The sequence below is a fragment of the Biomphalaria glabrata genome, chromosome 5, assembly GCF_947242115.1.
Source record: "Biomphalaria glabrata chromosome 5, xgBioGlab47.1, whole genome shotgun sequence".
NCBI classification, from domain to species: Eukaryota; Metazoa; Mollusca; class Gastropoda; family Planorbidae; genus Biomphalaria; species Biomphalaria glabrata.
In genome coordinates, this window is record NC_074715.1 from 31756312 (window position 1) to 31771467 (window position 15156).

A 15156-nucleotide genomic window follows, 5' to 3' on the forward strand; every position below is an offset into this window, starting at 1 on the left:
TGAGTACAAATTACCGTGAGGGTGGTCATTGTGTGTAACATACATTCGTATCATTTTTAAGATGCCTACATCACTTTATATGATAGGCAGCGTTGGAGTTTTAATTATGGGCCCGAAATCATTTTAAGGGCCAGCTTACGCAATATACTGTACCAAAAACTATGTTGCTTGGAATAACCAAAGTATCGAAAATACCATGTAATTTAATAATACTAGAGAACTAAATTTCATTCATCCACCAAGACAAAAAAAAGTTCTTCTAAGTTAACTCTTAGAGAAAACAAATGGATTTAAGGGAGATAACTGAATAGTTTAAACTACATTTTCATGCATAAACAAGAAAAACATTTTAAATCATAATGGCAATAAATATCATTGCAAACAGGTTTCTTTTTGTTAGTTACTGTATTAATGTTTAGACACTAATCATATCTCAACTATAATTCAGTATTTTCTCAAGGTTTGCAGCTCTGCACAATCCCAAAATGTTTTTTTTTTAAACCTTAAATAATATTTTTATAGTATCCTGAAACTCAAGGGCAGTAAATCTGAAAAATAAAGAATGGAGTAGTCCTTCCTCCTCTACCCACACCTCCAACAAAGGAAAAAAAAAACATTGTGAGGAAGGTGAGTTTGACACAAATTCATGTGCAGCCCCTACAGACCAGCTGTTTGGTGATTATTGCAGGAAGCAGGCCATGTTTTGTCAAAGCCAAAATTACTAGTTGCATTTATTTCAAGCATGACTTGAAGATTAGCGTTAAACAATATCTGAAAACTAAATGGACAATATAAAACTACATACAAGCAAAACTAATGAGATTATCATTCTACTTAAACAAGACTGTTACTCTGTTCCCACTAAGTGATTAAGAGATAAGAATTCAAATAACAATAATAAAAGTTGGGTGTTTTTCCCAAAGATCTGCTGAGTGATGCCATAAAGAAACAGCAAGTGCATCATGTAATGTATCAGAACAAGACAAACACCAAAGGAACCAATGAGACAAATCAACACATCAAGAAATAAAGAACTGAGAATTAAACCATTGTGAATGTAGTGATTGCATTGGTCATGATTGGTGCACACATAGTTCAATTTCAAACAAATAAATACAATTTGGTAAATCTTTACCAAGCAATGATACCTACTTCTAACAAGGTTTTTTTTTTAGATTAAATATTCTAGTTCCAGAATCTGAGTCTATATCTAGATCTAGCTGTCTAGATTGCATCATAACATCTATGACAGAGGATGAACTAATCAAATTTAAAGAGTTCACTAGTAATTTCAATTCCATTATCTGCTTTACTTATACCATCTCTAGCACTAGAGTGAACTTTCTGGACATTCAAATAGATCTAACCAAAAATTCTCAGTCAACATCTACCTATTACAAAGATACTGACAGCCATATCTTCTATACTCGTCATCGCATCCACCATCTTGTAAAGAATCTATTCCCTAATCCCAACTTCTTCAGGGAGATAATAATTCACTGAAAAGCCGCTGAAGTGTTTCTTGCGTAGTGGTTGCCCTCAAGCTTAGACAAATCTTTATTGCCAGTGAAAAATCTGAGAAGTGAAAAAGCTTTCAAGAAAAAAACTAAATCTATCAATGTTAAGAGGCTTAAATTGAAGTTAACTTACCACCCTCACAACATGAAAGCTAAAAATATTTTCATAAAAAAACTTAACATTCTCCTAGCCGATGAACATACATGAGACATTATTTCATCTTCATCTAGATTGCATTATTCAGGTGAGACCAAAACTTACAAGATATATTACTGTGCACAAAACCTCATAACACTTTGAGTGAACACATTAGCAACCTGTCAGAACTGCAAATACATGCTTGCTACACCCACCCTCACTTATCATAAAATGAACCTCAAGATTAGTGGTAAATTCAACTGTAATAGTAGAGGAGTCATATGCAATAATATGCTCAAGGTGTTAAATTATTAACATTGGAAACACAAGCAGGACCTTAAAAACACAAACCCAATAACACCTTAGTGACATATGAAATCTTGCAACTAAGTCCATTTGTGATTCATTTCAAAAACACACAACATAGGGGTACCACTGATCTTCTCATCACTCCTATACAACAATGCAATAACAAAAAACACCTCTGCAGATTTAAAATAAACTTATTTACATGTCAGCACCCCTCACCCTCATAGGATCAACAACCAACACACTTTTATTTAAAATGAGATGGGTACTAACAATTCACCCTTTTCCCATATATCTTTGTCAGACATCACCCACTCCCCTTTCAATTTCCTGCAATTTTAAACCAGCAAACTACAGTCTAAGTTGGTACCCAAGGAACATTTCTGCCAAGTTTTATCAAGATTGGTCAAGCGGTTTTTATTTCTATACAGGGACATACATACATACATCATACACATATGTCAAACATTCTACTTTATATATTAGATAAAATGTTTGTTTGTAAAATGTTTTACATGTTTCGGATGTTCCTTCAGAGTTGAAGATAATTACTTCCTAGTCCAAACCTCCCGCAGGACGACGGGGGATGGGAGCGGGCAGGGTTTGAACCCGGGACCATCGATAAATCTGTACGACAGTCCAGCGTGCAAACCGCACGACCAGGCTGCCATCCACCATAGTATAGTATACTAAGAGTCTAAGCAAGTAAGTATAGTCTAAGTCTAAGTAAAGTGTATTGTTTGACGATGTCAGAATCAGAATATCACAATGATTGTGACAGTCACAATGGTGAATGATCACAATGTCGACAATGATGACACTCAAGTCATGAGTCACACTAGTCACAGTGACTTGAGTGACAATCTAGATTCTAGACAATCTAGATCTACTGTAACTAAGTCGTTTAAGTAAGACTAGTACAGTTACCAGTAGTAGTACTAGTAGTAGTAGTTAAGTAGTACTACTACTACTGTAGTACTGTAACTGTACTAGATCTAGTAACTTACTAACTTAACTAACTAGTGTAGACTACCCCTGACTACAGTAACACTAGTATTAGTAAATAATTAGTAACAGTAACAGGAGTCTGAGTAGTACATAACATAACTAGTAGTAGTAGTACTAGTTTTGTTGAAGAATAAATACGACTACCGGTAGTAAAAAATCTAATGAACTAAAACTAGATCTAGATCTAGATCTTAGATTTAAATCTAAATTACAATCTAGAGACTAAAACAAGTAGAAGCAATGAGAAAAAAGGCCTACCTTTAAGTGCCAATAGCTGTTCTCTATCTCTGGTGCCTTCCATTTTGTTTGTTTTGTTGACCAGTGCTTGGCAAAAATGCCATTTTTTAAATTATCTAGATCTAGATCTAGATACGTGTAGATATAGTTGATAATGAATTTAATAAAATCTACTTAGAGCATTGCTAACTCTTTAAAACTATAACACAATATTTTTTTAAATTCAATTACTTTTATTCTTTAAAATAAAAATATAGATCTAATTAAATAGTCATTTTAAACTAAAATCTCAATCAGGCATAAAGTTATAAAATCAAACATACCAATCATTGATATCAATACTTTTGCAACTTTTGTTATTAAATTTACAAGACTCTATTTTAAAAGACTAGGCATTAGAGTCTACATCTAACTAGACTAGCACTAGACTTAGATCTAGATCTGGTCTAGATAATATGACTATTATTTATAGTTCTAGAGTTTTATCTAAAAGGCCTATATCTATAATCTATATCTAAATAAAACATTTAGACCTCTAAATAGAATCATGTTATCTTCGCTGTTTTAATATTATATTTAATTAGATTATTAGTTATTTAGGTTTATTTAACTTAAAGAAAGTTTATCTGAATATCTCAGACGTCTCACTCAGTATCTTTCATTCAAACTTTGACTTCAACTTCCTCAGTCAAGGCAGTCAAGCAAGAGTCAAGTTACTGTTTTAGTCATACTAATAAATACTAGTCTATCTAGATCTATACTCTTACAGTCATAGTATCATTTATAGAATAATAATCTAGATATATAAATAATCTAATAGACTCTAGTACTCTGGACTCATGCACTCAACTGACATCAATCATCATCATCATGCTCATTAAGTTAACTGGAAAGACCTAACTTTTATTTTTAAACTAAAATAGTACAGTCAGTAGATTTTTACTTTACCTCAAGCCCTGTAGTGGCTGTAGAGTGTAGACTAGAACTTGACTAACTTGAGTCTAGACTTAAGACTAGAATACTAGATTCTATATTTAGATATTAGAGTAAAGTCAAAGATGCCAGACATTGAATTACAGCACATTGTTTCTTGTAGCAGTGCAGACAAAGTAAATATTATACTAGAGTCTATATATTAGATCTATGATATTATATACCACAAGGTCTGAAAGGGGAACTTTACTTTTTTTTTATACATGTATAGAGTATAGACTAGTATCTAAACCTGGAAACCCCCCTTTTGTATACCATATCGGACATCTCACCTTTATTTTTATTAATGCATAGATCATTATTTTGATAGTTAGTACAGAAATACTGTGGTATTATGGTGCGCGATCCATTTTTCTATTTTTTAACACATTTTGTATACCCGTGCAAGATAGTTTTTCTACTAGGTGATAAAGTACACTGGTATGAAAGTGTGTTATTTTGACTTCATACACATGAATGGGGGTGCTTCCGGAACTAAAGCTACAGTGTAGCCCCATGGTGCATTAGTCAAGCAAGACTGTTCTTTGGATTCAGGATTGAAAGGAGAACATGTATCACTTCCCTTGCTTTCCATTAAACCTATTCAGAGTTATAGGGGATGTTTGATAAGGTTTACCATTTTAGAAAATGCTACAATATTGAACAATTATTTTTTTTGAGTGTTCATGTATTTTATGCATTTTTTTCTTTAATGTTCAAAGCAAATATAAACATAATCAGTAAATTTTTAGTATCTTAAAGACAACAAAACACACTTACAAGCAATTTATAAATTTTATACATGCTTATTAAACATTATGTTTAAAAAAAATAATTTTTTTTTTGGTACAAATTAGCAAAAAAATTTTTGCAGATCTACTTCCTTTTGCCCCACAAAATAATTAATATTAAGTATGCTCCCCACTGCCATTACTAAATCTATTTATGATAAATAGCAATGACTTTGGCAAAATTTTGAACTATCATTCAGACACATGGTATGGCAATTAGTTTTTTTGTTGTTTTTTTTTTTGCACTTGGTAGTTCACCTCTTGCTTGACCGGAAAATACCTGAAATGAAAGAATTAGATGATTAAATAAATTTCAAATGCATATTGTCTGATATGGTTTACAAGGTGTTTGATATCATAGTCAAGGAAAAAAATTTGTCTGATGAAGTTTACATTTTGTCATACCTGCCCCACCCCTCTTTGACATCAGATTTTATTTTAACTATGAAAGTTGAAACTATGCAACAGATCTAATTTTTTTATAGACCAATGGATGACAAGTTTATAGATGGTTTCATTTTTTTTTCTAGGTCTAGCCTATACAGAGTTTCAATAATTCAAATGCGAAAAATCGCAGCGATTCGACTTAACTTATTCGATTATGACAGCTTTACTCTATATGTATACATAAATATACATATTAAACTGTCCACAAAGATCTTTCACTAGCAATGTCTGAAGCCTCTTCCCATGTGTCCACTGCTCTTAAGTATTCCATGAAAGTGTGGTTCCAAGTTATGCGAGGACGTCCCTGTTTTCGCTTTCCTTGTATTGGCCTCCATGTCATCGCTACTCTTCTTATGAATAGTTCCTTTTGTATGAGAACATGTCCCGCAAACTTCATGTGACACTCTTTCACAATCTCACTAAGTGGTCAACTCCCAGTTCGGCATAGGATTTCCTTGATTGAGACCCGATCTCTATAACTGAATATTAAAATCCGTCTTAGCCATTTTTGTTGAGTCACATTTAGTCTTTTCTTGAGTTTTGCAAATAATTTCCATGTCTCACAAGCATATATATGTTGCTATTGGGATGAGAATTGTGTTAAGTAGGTGTATTTTTGTCCCAAATCCAATAGCTTGGCATGTCCAAATAGGTCACAGCCTCTGGAAAATGCTCCCTGCCTTTCCTTTATAAAATAGTATATATATACTGCAAAAATCTAATGGAGGCAATTCAATGTCAAGGGAACAATGACAATATACTTTTATATAGTAGATTACAGAATAAGGCAAATATCAACAACCATTCATAATAACACACAGTTCTCTTCAGCCTATCCTTTAGTGTTATTTGTATTGCAGGACAGGGTTATTACATTTTTATATATATATAAACTAGTATACTATACTATGAACCTAGGTAAAGAAAATAGGTTAGATACTAGATCTAAATCTATCTGCATTATGATCTACTTCATCTAAATCTTGATACTTCAATCTAGATTCTAGTTCTATATTTAGTCTTAGATCTGCATTTATTTGTTGAAATTCACTATAGTACTGATCCAGTTCTGGCAGTTATTTTGTTTCGCACCATCAGAAATGAAGATAATTACATCCCATGCCCCAGCATATTGTTTGTCAATTTTTACTCTTTCATTTATTTTCAATTACAGAATAATCCTGCTGAGAACTTATTGAAACCTGATGGAAGCTATAAATGGAAGAGCACTACAGCAGGAGAAAAAAGTATTTCATGCATAATACAGGTAGGCCCTAAGAAATGAAACCTGTAACCTATTTGTATTCTGCATTAATTAATTTTACCACAGTTTTTTTTTAAACTCATTTAAAAATATCATTCAGTACTAGTACTTTATAGTCACTGCACATCTTAGAGTTAATTTTATAAACCAGTGATAACTGAGTGAGGTGGTGGTTGTTATAGTAACCACAATTTTATGTGAAAATGTATGATACCAAACAGAACACACCAAACACACACACACATTTACACTTTCTTTACCTTACTGTTTATTTAAAATTATTACATAACTGAAACACTGAAGTTGCTTTCTTATATCTTACCATCCATAGCTCAGCAAATCGTCTCAGATACATTCTATTGATATTGGCAATGAAGGTTCAGCTTTTGTTGAAATTTTGGTTGGGAAAGCCACTGCTACAGATGATAAGGACTTTGAAGTGAGTTTTTTATTTTGCTTTCCATAATGTAATAACAGTTCCTGATTATCTAGAGATACAAAACATTTTGTGTAATCTTCTAAGTTCAAGTACTTGTACATAATTTTATCTATAAAATCAAATAGAAGGATTGTCATTTATTTTAGTATTGATAAAGTAAAAAAAAAAAATTTTGTTATCAACATTAAATATTTTTTTTTACTATAACATGATTTTATAAGATGAAGTTTAGATAGCCTTCTCATGATACATATTCATCAATAGCTGTAAAATAATATGAAAGGAAGAAAAAGTTATTAGTGAAAAAGTTGTAAATTTGAAAAGTAAAAATTACTATTTTAGTGTAAATTTGACTTGAGACTAATTTTTTTTTTCCTTTAATGATCTTTTTGTGCAGTCCTTATTTGTAGTATTTTGTACTTCATTTGTTTTGCAGGTATTACTTGTAGCATCATCATTTATGAGTCCGCTGGAAAGCCGAAATGAAACTAATAAAACATCTGTCAGAATGTTTGGACCAGATGATCTGAACAAACAAACTGCCAACCAGTCTTGGGACAGAATTAAAATTGTTTGCTCACAGCCTTTCTCCAAGGTAAATAGAGACAATGGGGCATCCTACTGTAGCTGTAGCTGTTTTAGTTCTCTCTACAGCTAAATTTAGTATTACGCCTAAATCAGAAAAAGAAATTTCAGCAAAAAAAATGTGTTCACTTTTATTTTCATTGGTTTGTGACCATTTGACTTTGAACAAAACAAAATGAAATGCTTGTATCATCATTTTGCTTTTAGTGAAATGTTTGTTTTTCATCAGACCTGTTATTCAACTAAGTAAAATACTATTTACTTCACCTTCCAAAAGCTGATAATATTTTACAGCATTGGTTTCCAAAATAAACAAAATTACTACCAAAACTAATTTGACCAAAGCTAAAACCTTTTAATGTGCTATTTTTGTTTTTTCTCAATGTAATGTATCTTGACAGTTAATGGTTGACTCCTTTCTTTTCTTTGTCTACAGTTATTCCAGTATGGACTTTCATTTATAAAATTTCGCTCACTGCCTTTAAAGGAAAATGAAGAAGTAGGTTAAACAAGTACTATTTCCTTGGACTTATTATGATAGACATAGAATGACAATAAAAATGGACAAAACAAAAACAATATTTAAACATTTTTATACAACAATCACCAGTAGTCCAATTACCTTTGCCATCACCTGCTGGTATGATTGATTATACTTCACTGGCACAAAAACATTGACTAAATAGGCTAATTAAAAAAGCGTCCTATATCACTAAAACATAGCTACCATCTCAGACTTTTTCATGAAAAATGCCTTTTTTCATACACAAAATTCTTAAAGACAATCTGCACCCATTAAACCATAGTTACATCAGATCTGGATGATGTGGAAGGCTCCTCTTCATTACCGTAATGAGAATGATTTTAAAACTCCTTTAGTTTTACTTTCAGTCATAGTGAAGTACATAGAAGCCTAATTAATGAGGCTCTGATTGTGTGTGTATGAATGTTGAACCTATATTGTTTAATGTTACAGTAGTAATGCTGAGGTGGACAGTTGTAGTCAATCTGAATTTCTTTTTTTTTACTTTTCTTTTGGTATACTTGTTTACTTTTACATTTATTCTTGTTAAGGAAAATTGTGAAATTATGTTGCATTTGTTGTTATTTCATTAAGTACCCCTTTCAGATCTTGTGATCTATAGGGCAGATGATGTAAAGATCATCTGCGTTTGTGGCTCACTGTTAACGAGGGTGTCATGTGGCCATCACAATTACCAACCGCCTTTACTTTTCCTTAACTAATGTCAAGTACCCATTAGAGCTGGGTGACCTCAGAGATCCCCAAATTAAAAATCCAGGATTTGAACCTGGTACCTCCAGTTCAGAAGTGCTTTTCCACTCAGCCACACTGCCTCCTGTATTTAAAAAAAATAAATTGTTTTTATTCAGTAACTATCTTGTAAAGTTTAAAAATGGTGTGTTAGTGCAAATGTGTTTTGTTTTATAAAGTAACAAGATTTCATTGACATAAATGTAGCCATTCTTTTGTCTTTGATATCTTTTTCACTTTTACAATTTTATAATATATGCTGTTTTTATAATGTTATTAATACCTACATTGAAGAACAAAAATTAATGCTTTTAAATAAAAGTGATTATTGCCTGTTGGCTTATTGGTAACAGATCCTTAAATACCAAATTCTTTATGAGAAAGTATAAATAACAGAAAAGATTTGCTACTATTTCATTAACAATCAAAATAACATTTTCTATTAGCCAAAAGTGAAGAAACTTGGTGCATTCACAATCAATGAAGATGATGATTCTGATGACATTCACATTGGCTCAATATTTGCCAACAGACTCAACAAAACACTTCCACTAACTCCTAAAGGTCAGCTTAATAGTTTCAATAATGCTCAAAATATGTAAAGTTTTTTTTTTCTCTGTACCTATGAGACTGTTAAAGGATTGTTCAAAGTGTTAAATAATTAAATAAAATGAAGTCCATTGATATAGATTTGACTTTAGGATGAAGAATACTGATAAATTAAAATGCAAGAAAACATTTTTTTTCTCTCAATAAATGAAGTCTTCAATAGATCCTTCAACAACTTCCAACCAAACTACTTGACAACCTTTTTTCTTTCCTTTGTACTTCTGAAGAGCTATTTTATTCTTTTCTGATTTTCATGATTATTTAGCTAGTTAAGTGGCTTTGTGGCAGTTTAAAACATATTTATTTGAAATGTACACATTACAATGTACAAAGAGCTAGCAGGGTAGATCTGACAGTTAGTCAGCAATTAATGTAATACCGGTAGTTGTTTTAATAATATGTTCTTAAGGTCTAATGATAAATAGTTTCTCTGCAGCAGGGGCAGCTATAAGACTGGCCAGCAAACATCCAGAAGACTTGATTAAGACATCACTAGATGAAGTGGGAAAGAAGAGACCAGCAGAATCTCCACCATTAACTACTGTAAGAATTGTTAACTTTGTTGTAGGAAAACTTCTGTAAGAATTTGTTTTTCCATCTAATTTAGATTAACATTTAGATTATAATTTACAAGTTATGTAGTTTTAACTAAGCCTTTTTTTTTAACTTCTTTACAATGTTCAAATTGAAATTTCAATTCAGTTTCTACTACAAATTTTGTTGCATAAAAATTGTATCTATTTCATGGGGAAAAAATTTGTATTGTAAATCTACTTCGTAATTCCAAACCTATATTTTAATTCTAACTTTTTATATATTGAATGTCAAAAATAAAAAAAAGAAATGATTATCAACTTCAGAAAGGAAAAGGAATAAAATTATATTGTTTCAGCAGCTGGGGGAAGCATTGAAATAGTAACTTTCAATTACCTCAGAATGGTGTTAGACAGTAAATTAAATTTCACTACAAACACAGATTACATTACCAAAAAAGAAAAACAAAATTAAGCCTACTAAGAAAAATGTCCTCCTTTAGTTTTAGTGAAAAAGCGTTGTCAATGTTTGACCATGCTCACATCGCAGTATTTTAAGTTTCAACATCACTGCCTGGTATGGCAATCTGAACATTAAAAATATAAATAAACTTAAGATCCTAAATGTTGCCAGTAAGATGATTGATTAACATGCATGACTAGATTGGCATAGGGACATGCATAGGATGTAATCATCTTCTTTTTTGAAGTAAAGCCTGTATTTGATAAGATTTGGTAAACCTCACTTGGACACCTATTTGAGAAAAACATTGCTAAGAAAACTATAAAGACTTTAATATAAAATAACATCTTTTGATTCATAAATTTAACATTTTATAATGACAATGGAGATGTATGACACCAATCAGAAAAACAAATTGACACAAGAACTCTTTTGTTCCTTTTCACGTGTAATGTTTAAAAGAAACTTGTGTAATAATTCTTTGCTCTAATAATGTATTGTTCTATGTAGAGTAATGATCAATTGTAAAACAAATTTCCTCATAGATAATAAATATTATTATATTAACTTGCACAGCCGCTAGCTAAAACGCCAAAACAAGAAAATATTAAACCAAAAGATGACAGTGATAAAGAAGCTCAACCAGTAACACTTAAAAGACAGTCCACAAGTTTGAGTTCTGTGGCCAGCTCTACATCCGTTTCCAGTTCAGAAAAGACAACATTGAAAAGAACAAATAGTTAAGTTGTTTTTTAAAGCAAGTTTTTAGTTGTAAAATAATTTTATTATTGTTTGCATTTTATTTCCTAGTTTAAAGCTAATGTCAGTTTAACTGAAGCCCCTTTAAGCCCTTACTACACATCAGCTAGCTCTCTACTAAAAGAAAAATATTATTAGTTGTCTTGCATTTTGTCCTTGGTTCTTGGTACATTTTCTTGCTTGTTATAAAATGTTGGTTATTGTAAAATTCATTGTTTTCTAATAATATTTTTTTTTATTTCTTTAGCTGAACCCAACAAAGCTTCATCTTCTAAAACCTTTAGAAAAATTATGGAAAGTGTTGTATTTGTGCTAAGTGGCTTTGAGAATCCAGGTAGAGGTCAGCTGCGAGACATGGCATTAGAAATGGGAGCCAAGTATAGGCCAGACTGGGGCAAGGGATGCACACATCTTGTGTAATGACTTTTTAGTTCTAATTTGAATTGTAGTAGTGCTAAATTTAAAATGATCCATCTTTTAGAATAGTAAAATATTTATTGATTTACTTTGTCTTCGAAACATTTTAGATGTGCTTTTCCAAACACTCCCAAATACCAACAAGTTGCAGGAAAAGGCAAGATAGTGACTAAAGCTTGGATAAAGGACTGCTACAATCAGAAAAAATTATTACCATGGCGGGGGTAAGTTCAGTCTATCAGTCTTTTATTTGTATTCCTTTACCAACCTGTATAAGATTGACTAGATCTAGTTGAACTACTCTTAATTTCTGAAATCTATGTCAAGTAAGATTTTTAAAATAATATATTTGGTTCAGCCGTCAAGTATTATTTCACTCAACCACCATTTTCTTCTAAAAATGTATTTTATTGTAATAAATATTTTTTTCTTAAGTTATCGTTTAGGAAAAGCACCATCCCCCCCTACAAGCAGCGATGAAGAAGATGAACCTCCTGTAGCAGTTCATAAACCAAGTACTACAACCAGCAAAGAAACTTTAAAGAAAGATATTCAAAAAGGTAAAATATTTCACCAGAAAATATGTTAATATTGATAAGGATTTAAATAAAATAATAAATTGAGATGGTAAATATAAAAATGTATAAAAGTCTGCAAAAGAATCAAATATGTAAAATGAAAGTACAATGCAGTAAACTTAAGTTTCTCTGATATGGTTGTTGGGCATTTTGCAAAAAGAACAAAGATCTTTGAAAACTCATTCTACTTGCTTAATGTTAATATGGTATCTAAGCAGTTTGGTGACATATCACAAATGTACAACTCTGACAGTGATATTGCTCTTTCTCACAGTTGACCATGAATACATAGTTTGTTGTTTTGTTGTTGTTTTTTGGGAGGGGGGGGCTATACTTAAATATAGCCTTCTATGTGTACAGCCTTATTTGCAGAGGGCATGTAAGATTTTATCACATTGGACAAATATTGTTCAATAAGTTATTGTCTTGTCATTAAAATCCCGAGGAAAAGTGGCAAAAGAATACAAGCAACATATCAAATACTTTTTTTTTTAAAATCTTGAATAATTAAACACCAATAACAATTTTCCCTCACGCAAGTAGACTGCCTAACTACAAGCAACATGATAAAGAAAATTTAGAGTTATTGTTAAGTATATTTTTTTTATATTGTTAGTGTAGTTTCTATTTACAAATGTCTGTTAAAAGATAATTGATAAGAAAGCAAAAACCAAAACATAAAATTGGAGCCAAAGAATGGCCACCAATTTTAAAGTTTCATAACTATTTCAGTTTTTCTATTGGAACTTCATTCAGTTTGTAATCTCATTTTATGTAAGCTGCTTTTTGTCAATTCAATTTTGACATCATTTTAGTGTCACTTTATCATTTGTTGTAAAACTTTCATTTTGCATTTAAGAAAGTTAATTTTGATTTCATTTTGACTTTTTCTTGTAGTTTTAATTTCCCTTTTTAGGTTTATCATAGATCAATAATTTTTTTTCCCAGATAATTCTTCACCTAAAAACTCTGATTCTGAATCTGAAAGTGATAAAGTAAAAAAAAATTCAAAGTAAGTTTCTAGACAAGGTTCTTGAGGTGTTTTTTTCACTGTAGGCTTAGTGTCTTTATTTTTTTATTTGTTTTATATTTATTTTTTTTACAAATGAAGGACAAGATTAGAAAAAATAATTCTCAATGAAATTAAAAAAAAAAAAAAAAAGTATTGCTTTTTCATTAAATATATTTTTATTTTTATTCCGTAGTATACTAATATCATTTAGTGCTGCTTATAGCAACTTGTCTATTCATAAATGTCATTTCTGTTAGAGTTACAGAAAAAAAAGATAAATCACCAGCTGAGATGAAAAAAACAATAACTTCTAGTGCAATTAAAGAGGATGATCCGTTTGCTAGATCAACTGATGAAGAAGATGATGGAGATGAAAGTACACAAAATAATTCTACTGCACATAACATTGATGACAATATTGACTCAGGACTGCCAGATTTACCAGATTTTTTTACTGACAAAGTATTTTTCTTCTATGGAGAAATGGAAGCTGCAGAGAAAAGACTATTAACAAGATACATAGCTGCCTACAATGGGTAAGTACACAGTATATATATTATATATATTAATATATTGCTTAAAATAAATTCCCTTTTTTTTTTGTTTGTTTTTTTGTATAGCCAATAGCTTAACAAGGTTACACTAAGTGATTGTCCTTACTTTCCTATTTCTATTTAGAACTGGGTGGGTTAAAAATGAGGAAAAAAATTACCAGCAAGATTCATTCTCATACCCTTAGTTTAGTATCTGTTTCCTTTACCTGCCCTGCAACCTAAATATCTGCTAAATCCTCACTTTGCCATTAGCATTGATTTGTTTGTTCTAAATGATGTTTTGTTTTTACTTACTCCTTCAGTGAAGTCTCACACTATATCTCCAAAGCTGTCAATTTTGTGGTCACTTCAAAACAATGGGATTCAAACTTTGACCAAGTAACTAGTTGCTTTTTTGAACATTAATTTTCAGCACTATTAGTACTACAATTATTTGTTATTTGTGTGTTTAAATAATCAAAAGAAGTGAAAGTTGAGATAAATGAAATGCCCTCCTAGGGCTTGACTGGAATTTTGATAAAAATGATTAAAGTTTCAGTACAACAGAGTTTGATAGAACAAAATCTATATAGGTGATGTTGCCTAGCACAAATCTTCCTCTGGAAAGCAGGAAATTTAGCACGCTCCAAACTCACTTACCCAGTAAATAATCTGCAGTCCACAGGTTATACCCGAAAGCCAAGCAACCAAACACACATACTTATAAACAAAGAAAAACCTTTGCCAACTTTCATTGTCATACTGCCAGTAATCCATAAACAGATTGGCTTAAGTCTTAAAACTAATACTAACACTTTCTTGTTTTTACTACAGGCCATGTCAGAAAATCCCAGTCTTATCTTTGTGAAACCCAAGTGGATCTATGCATGCCATGAAAAAAACAAGCTCATGCCATATCAGCATCATGTCATTATTCCCTGACACTTGCTCTACTCCCAATGTAGATTGTGGTGTAGTTATGTCCCTCGTTGCAATGTAAATAATTTCATGTTTTTATCTTCTTTTTAGATAAATAAACAATGGTTTAAAAAAATGATTCATTTGGACTCTTAAATGTTCTTAGCTAGTAGTGTAGTTGGCACTTTCCATTTTTGATACATTAATGGAGGCTTTGAATACTACTGAAACTAATCCATGCCACAAAACATTTGGGGGCGAAAAAATAAAAAAAAACAGCTATTAATCCAATTCATATTTTATTATTCTTATTAATTATTTGAGATTATTTTATAAATAAAAAAACAACTTCA

At 31.2% G+C, this 15156-nt stretch overlaps 2 protein-coding genes across 4 annotated transcripts in view; one reads left to right on the forward strand and one right to left on the reverse strand.

Annotated features, from left to right (window-relative positions):
- Positions 1–3386, reverse strand: part of LOC106065376 (trafficking protein particle complex subunit 13-like) — a 90253-nt gene extending 86867 nt beyond the window's left edge. The window contains exon 1 of the mRNA XM_013224170.2: positions 3232–3386. Within this exon, the coding sequence (XP_013079624.2) occupies positions 3232–3274 (43 nt within the window). The 5' untranslated portion in view covers positions 3275–3386. The remainder of the gene's footprint in view (positions 1–3231) is intronic.
- Positions 3387–3570: 184 nt separating this feature from the next.
- Positions 3571–14942, forward strand: LOC106065399 (DNA repair protein XRCC1-like). 3 transcript variants are annotated; one of them, XM_013224213.2, is made up of 15 exons: positions 3572–4319; positions 6595–6687; positions 7016–7123; positions 7560–7718; positions 8145–8207; positions 9428–9545; positions 10030–10133; positions 11163–11325; positions 11593–11761; positions 11873–11986; positions 12198–12322; positions 13289–13352; positions 13610–13888; positions 14209–14284; positions 14720–14942. In XM_013224213.2, exons 1-15 carry the CDS (start codon positions 4269–4271, stop codon positions 14825–14827), a joined length of 1794 nt encoding a protein of 597 aa, XP_013079667.2. In that variant the 5' UTR covers positions 3572–4268; the 3' UTR covers positions 14828–14942. The 3 variants fall into 3 exon arrangements, with proteins under 3 accessions (XP_055886420.1, XP_013079667.2, XP_013079649.2); XM_013224195.2 differs by having other exon boundaries at positions 3573–4319; positions 10027–10133; XM_056030445.1 differs by lacking the exon at positions 14209–14284 and having other exon boundaries at positions 3571–4319; positions 10027–10133.
- Positions 14943–15156: the final 214 nt, after the last annotated feature.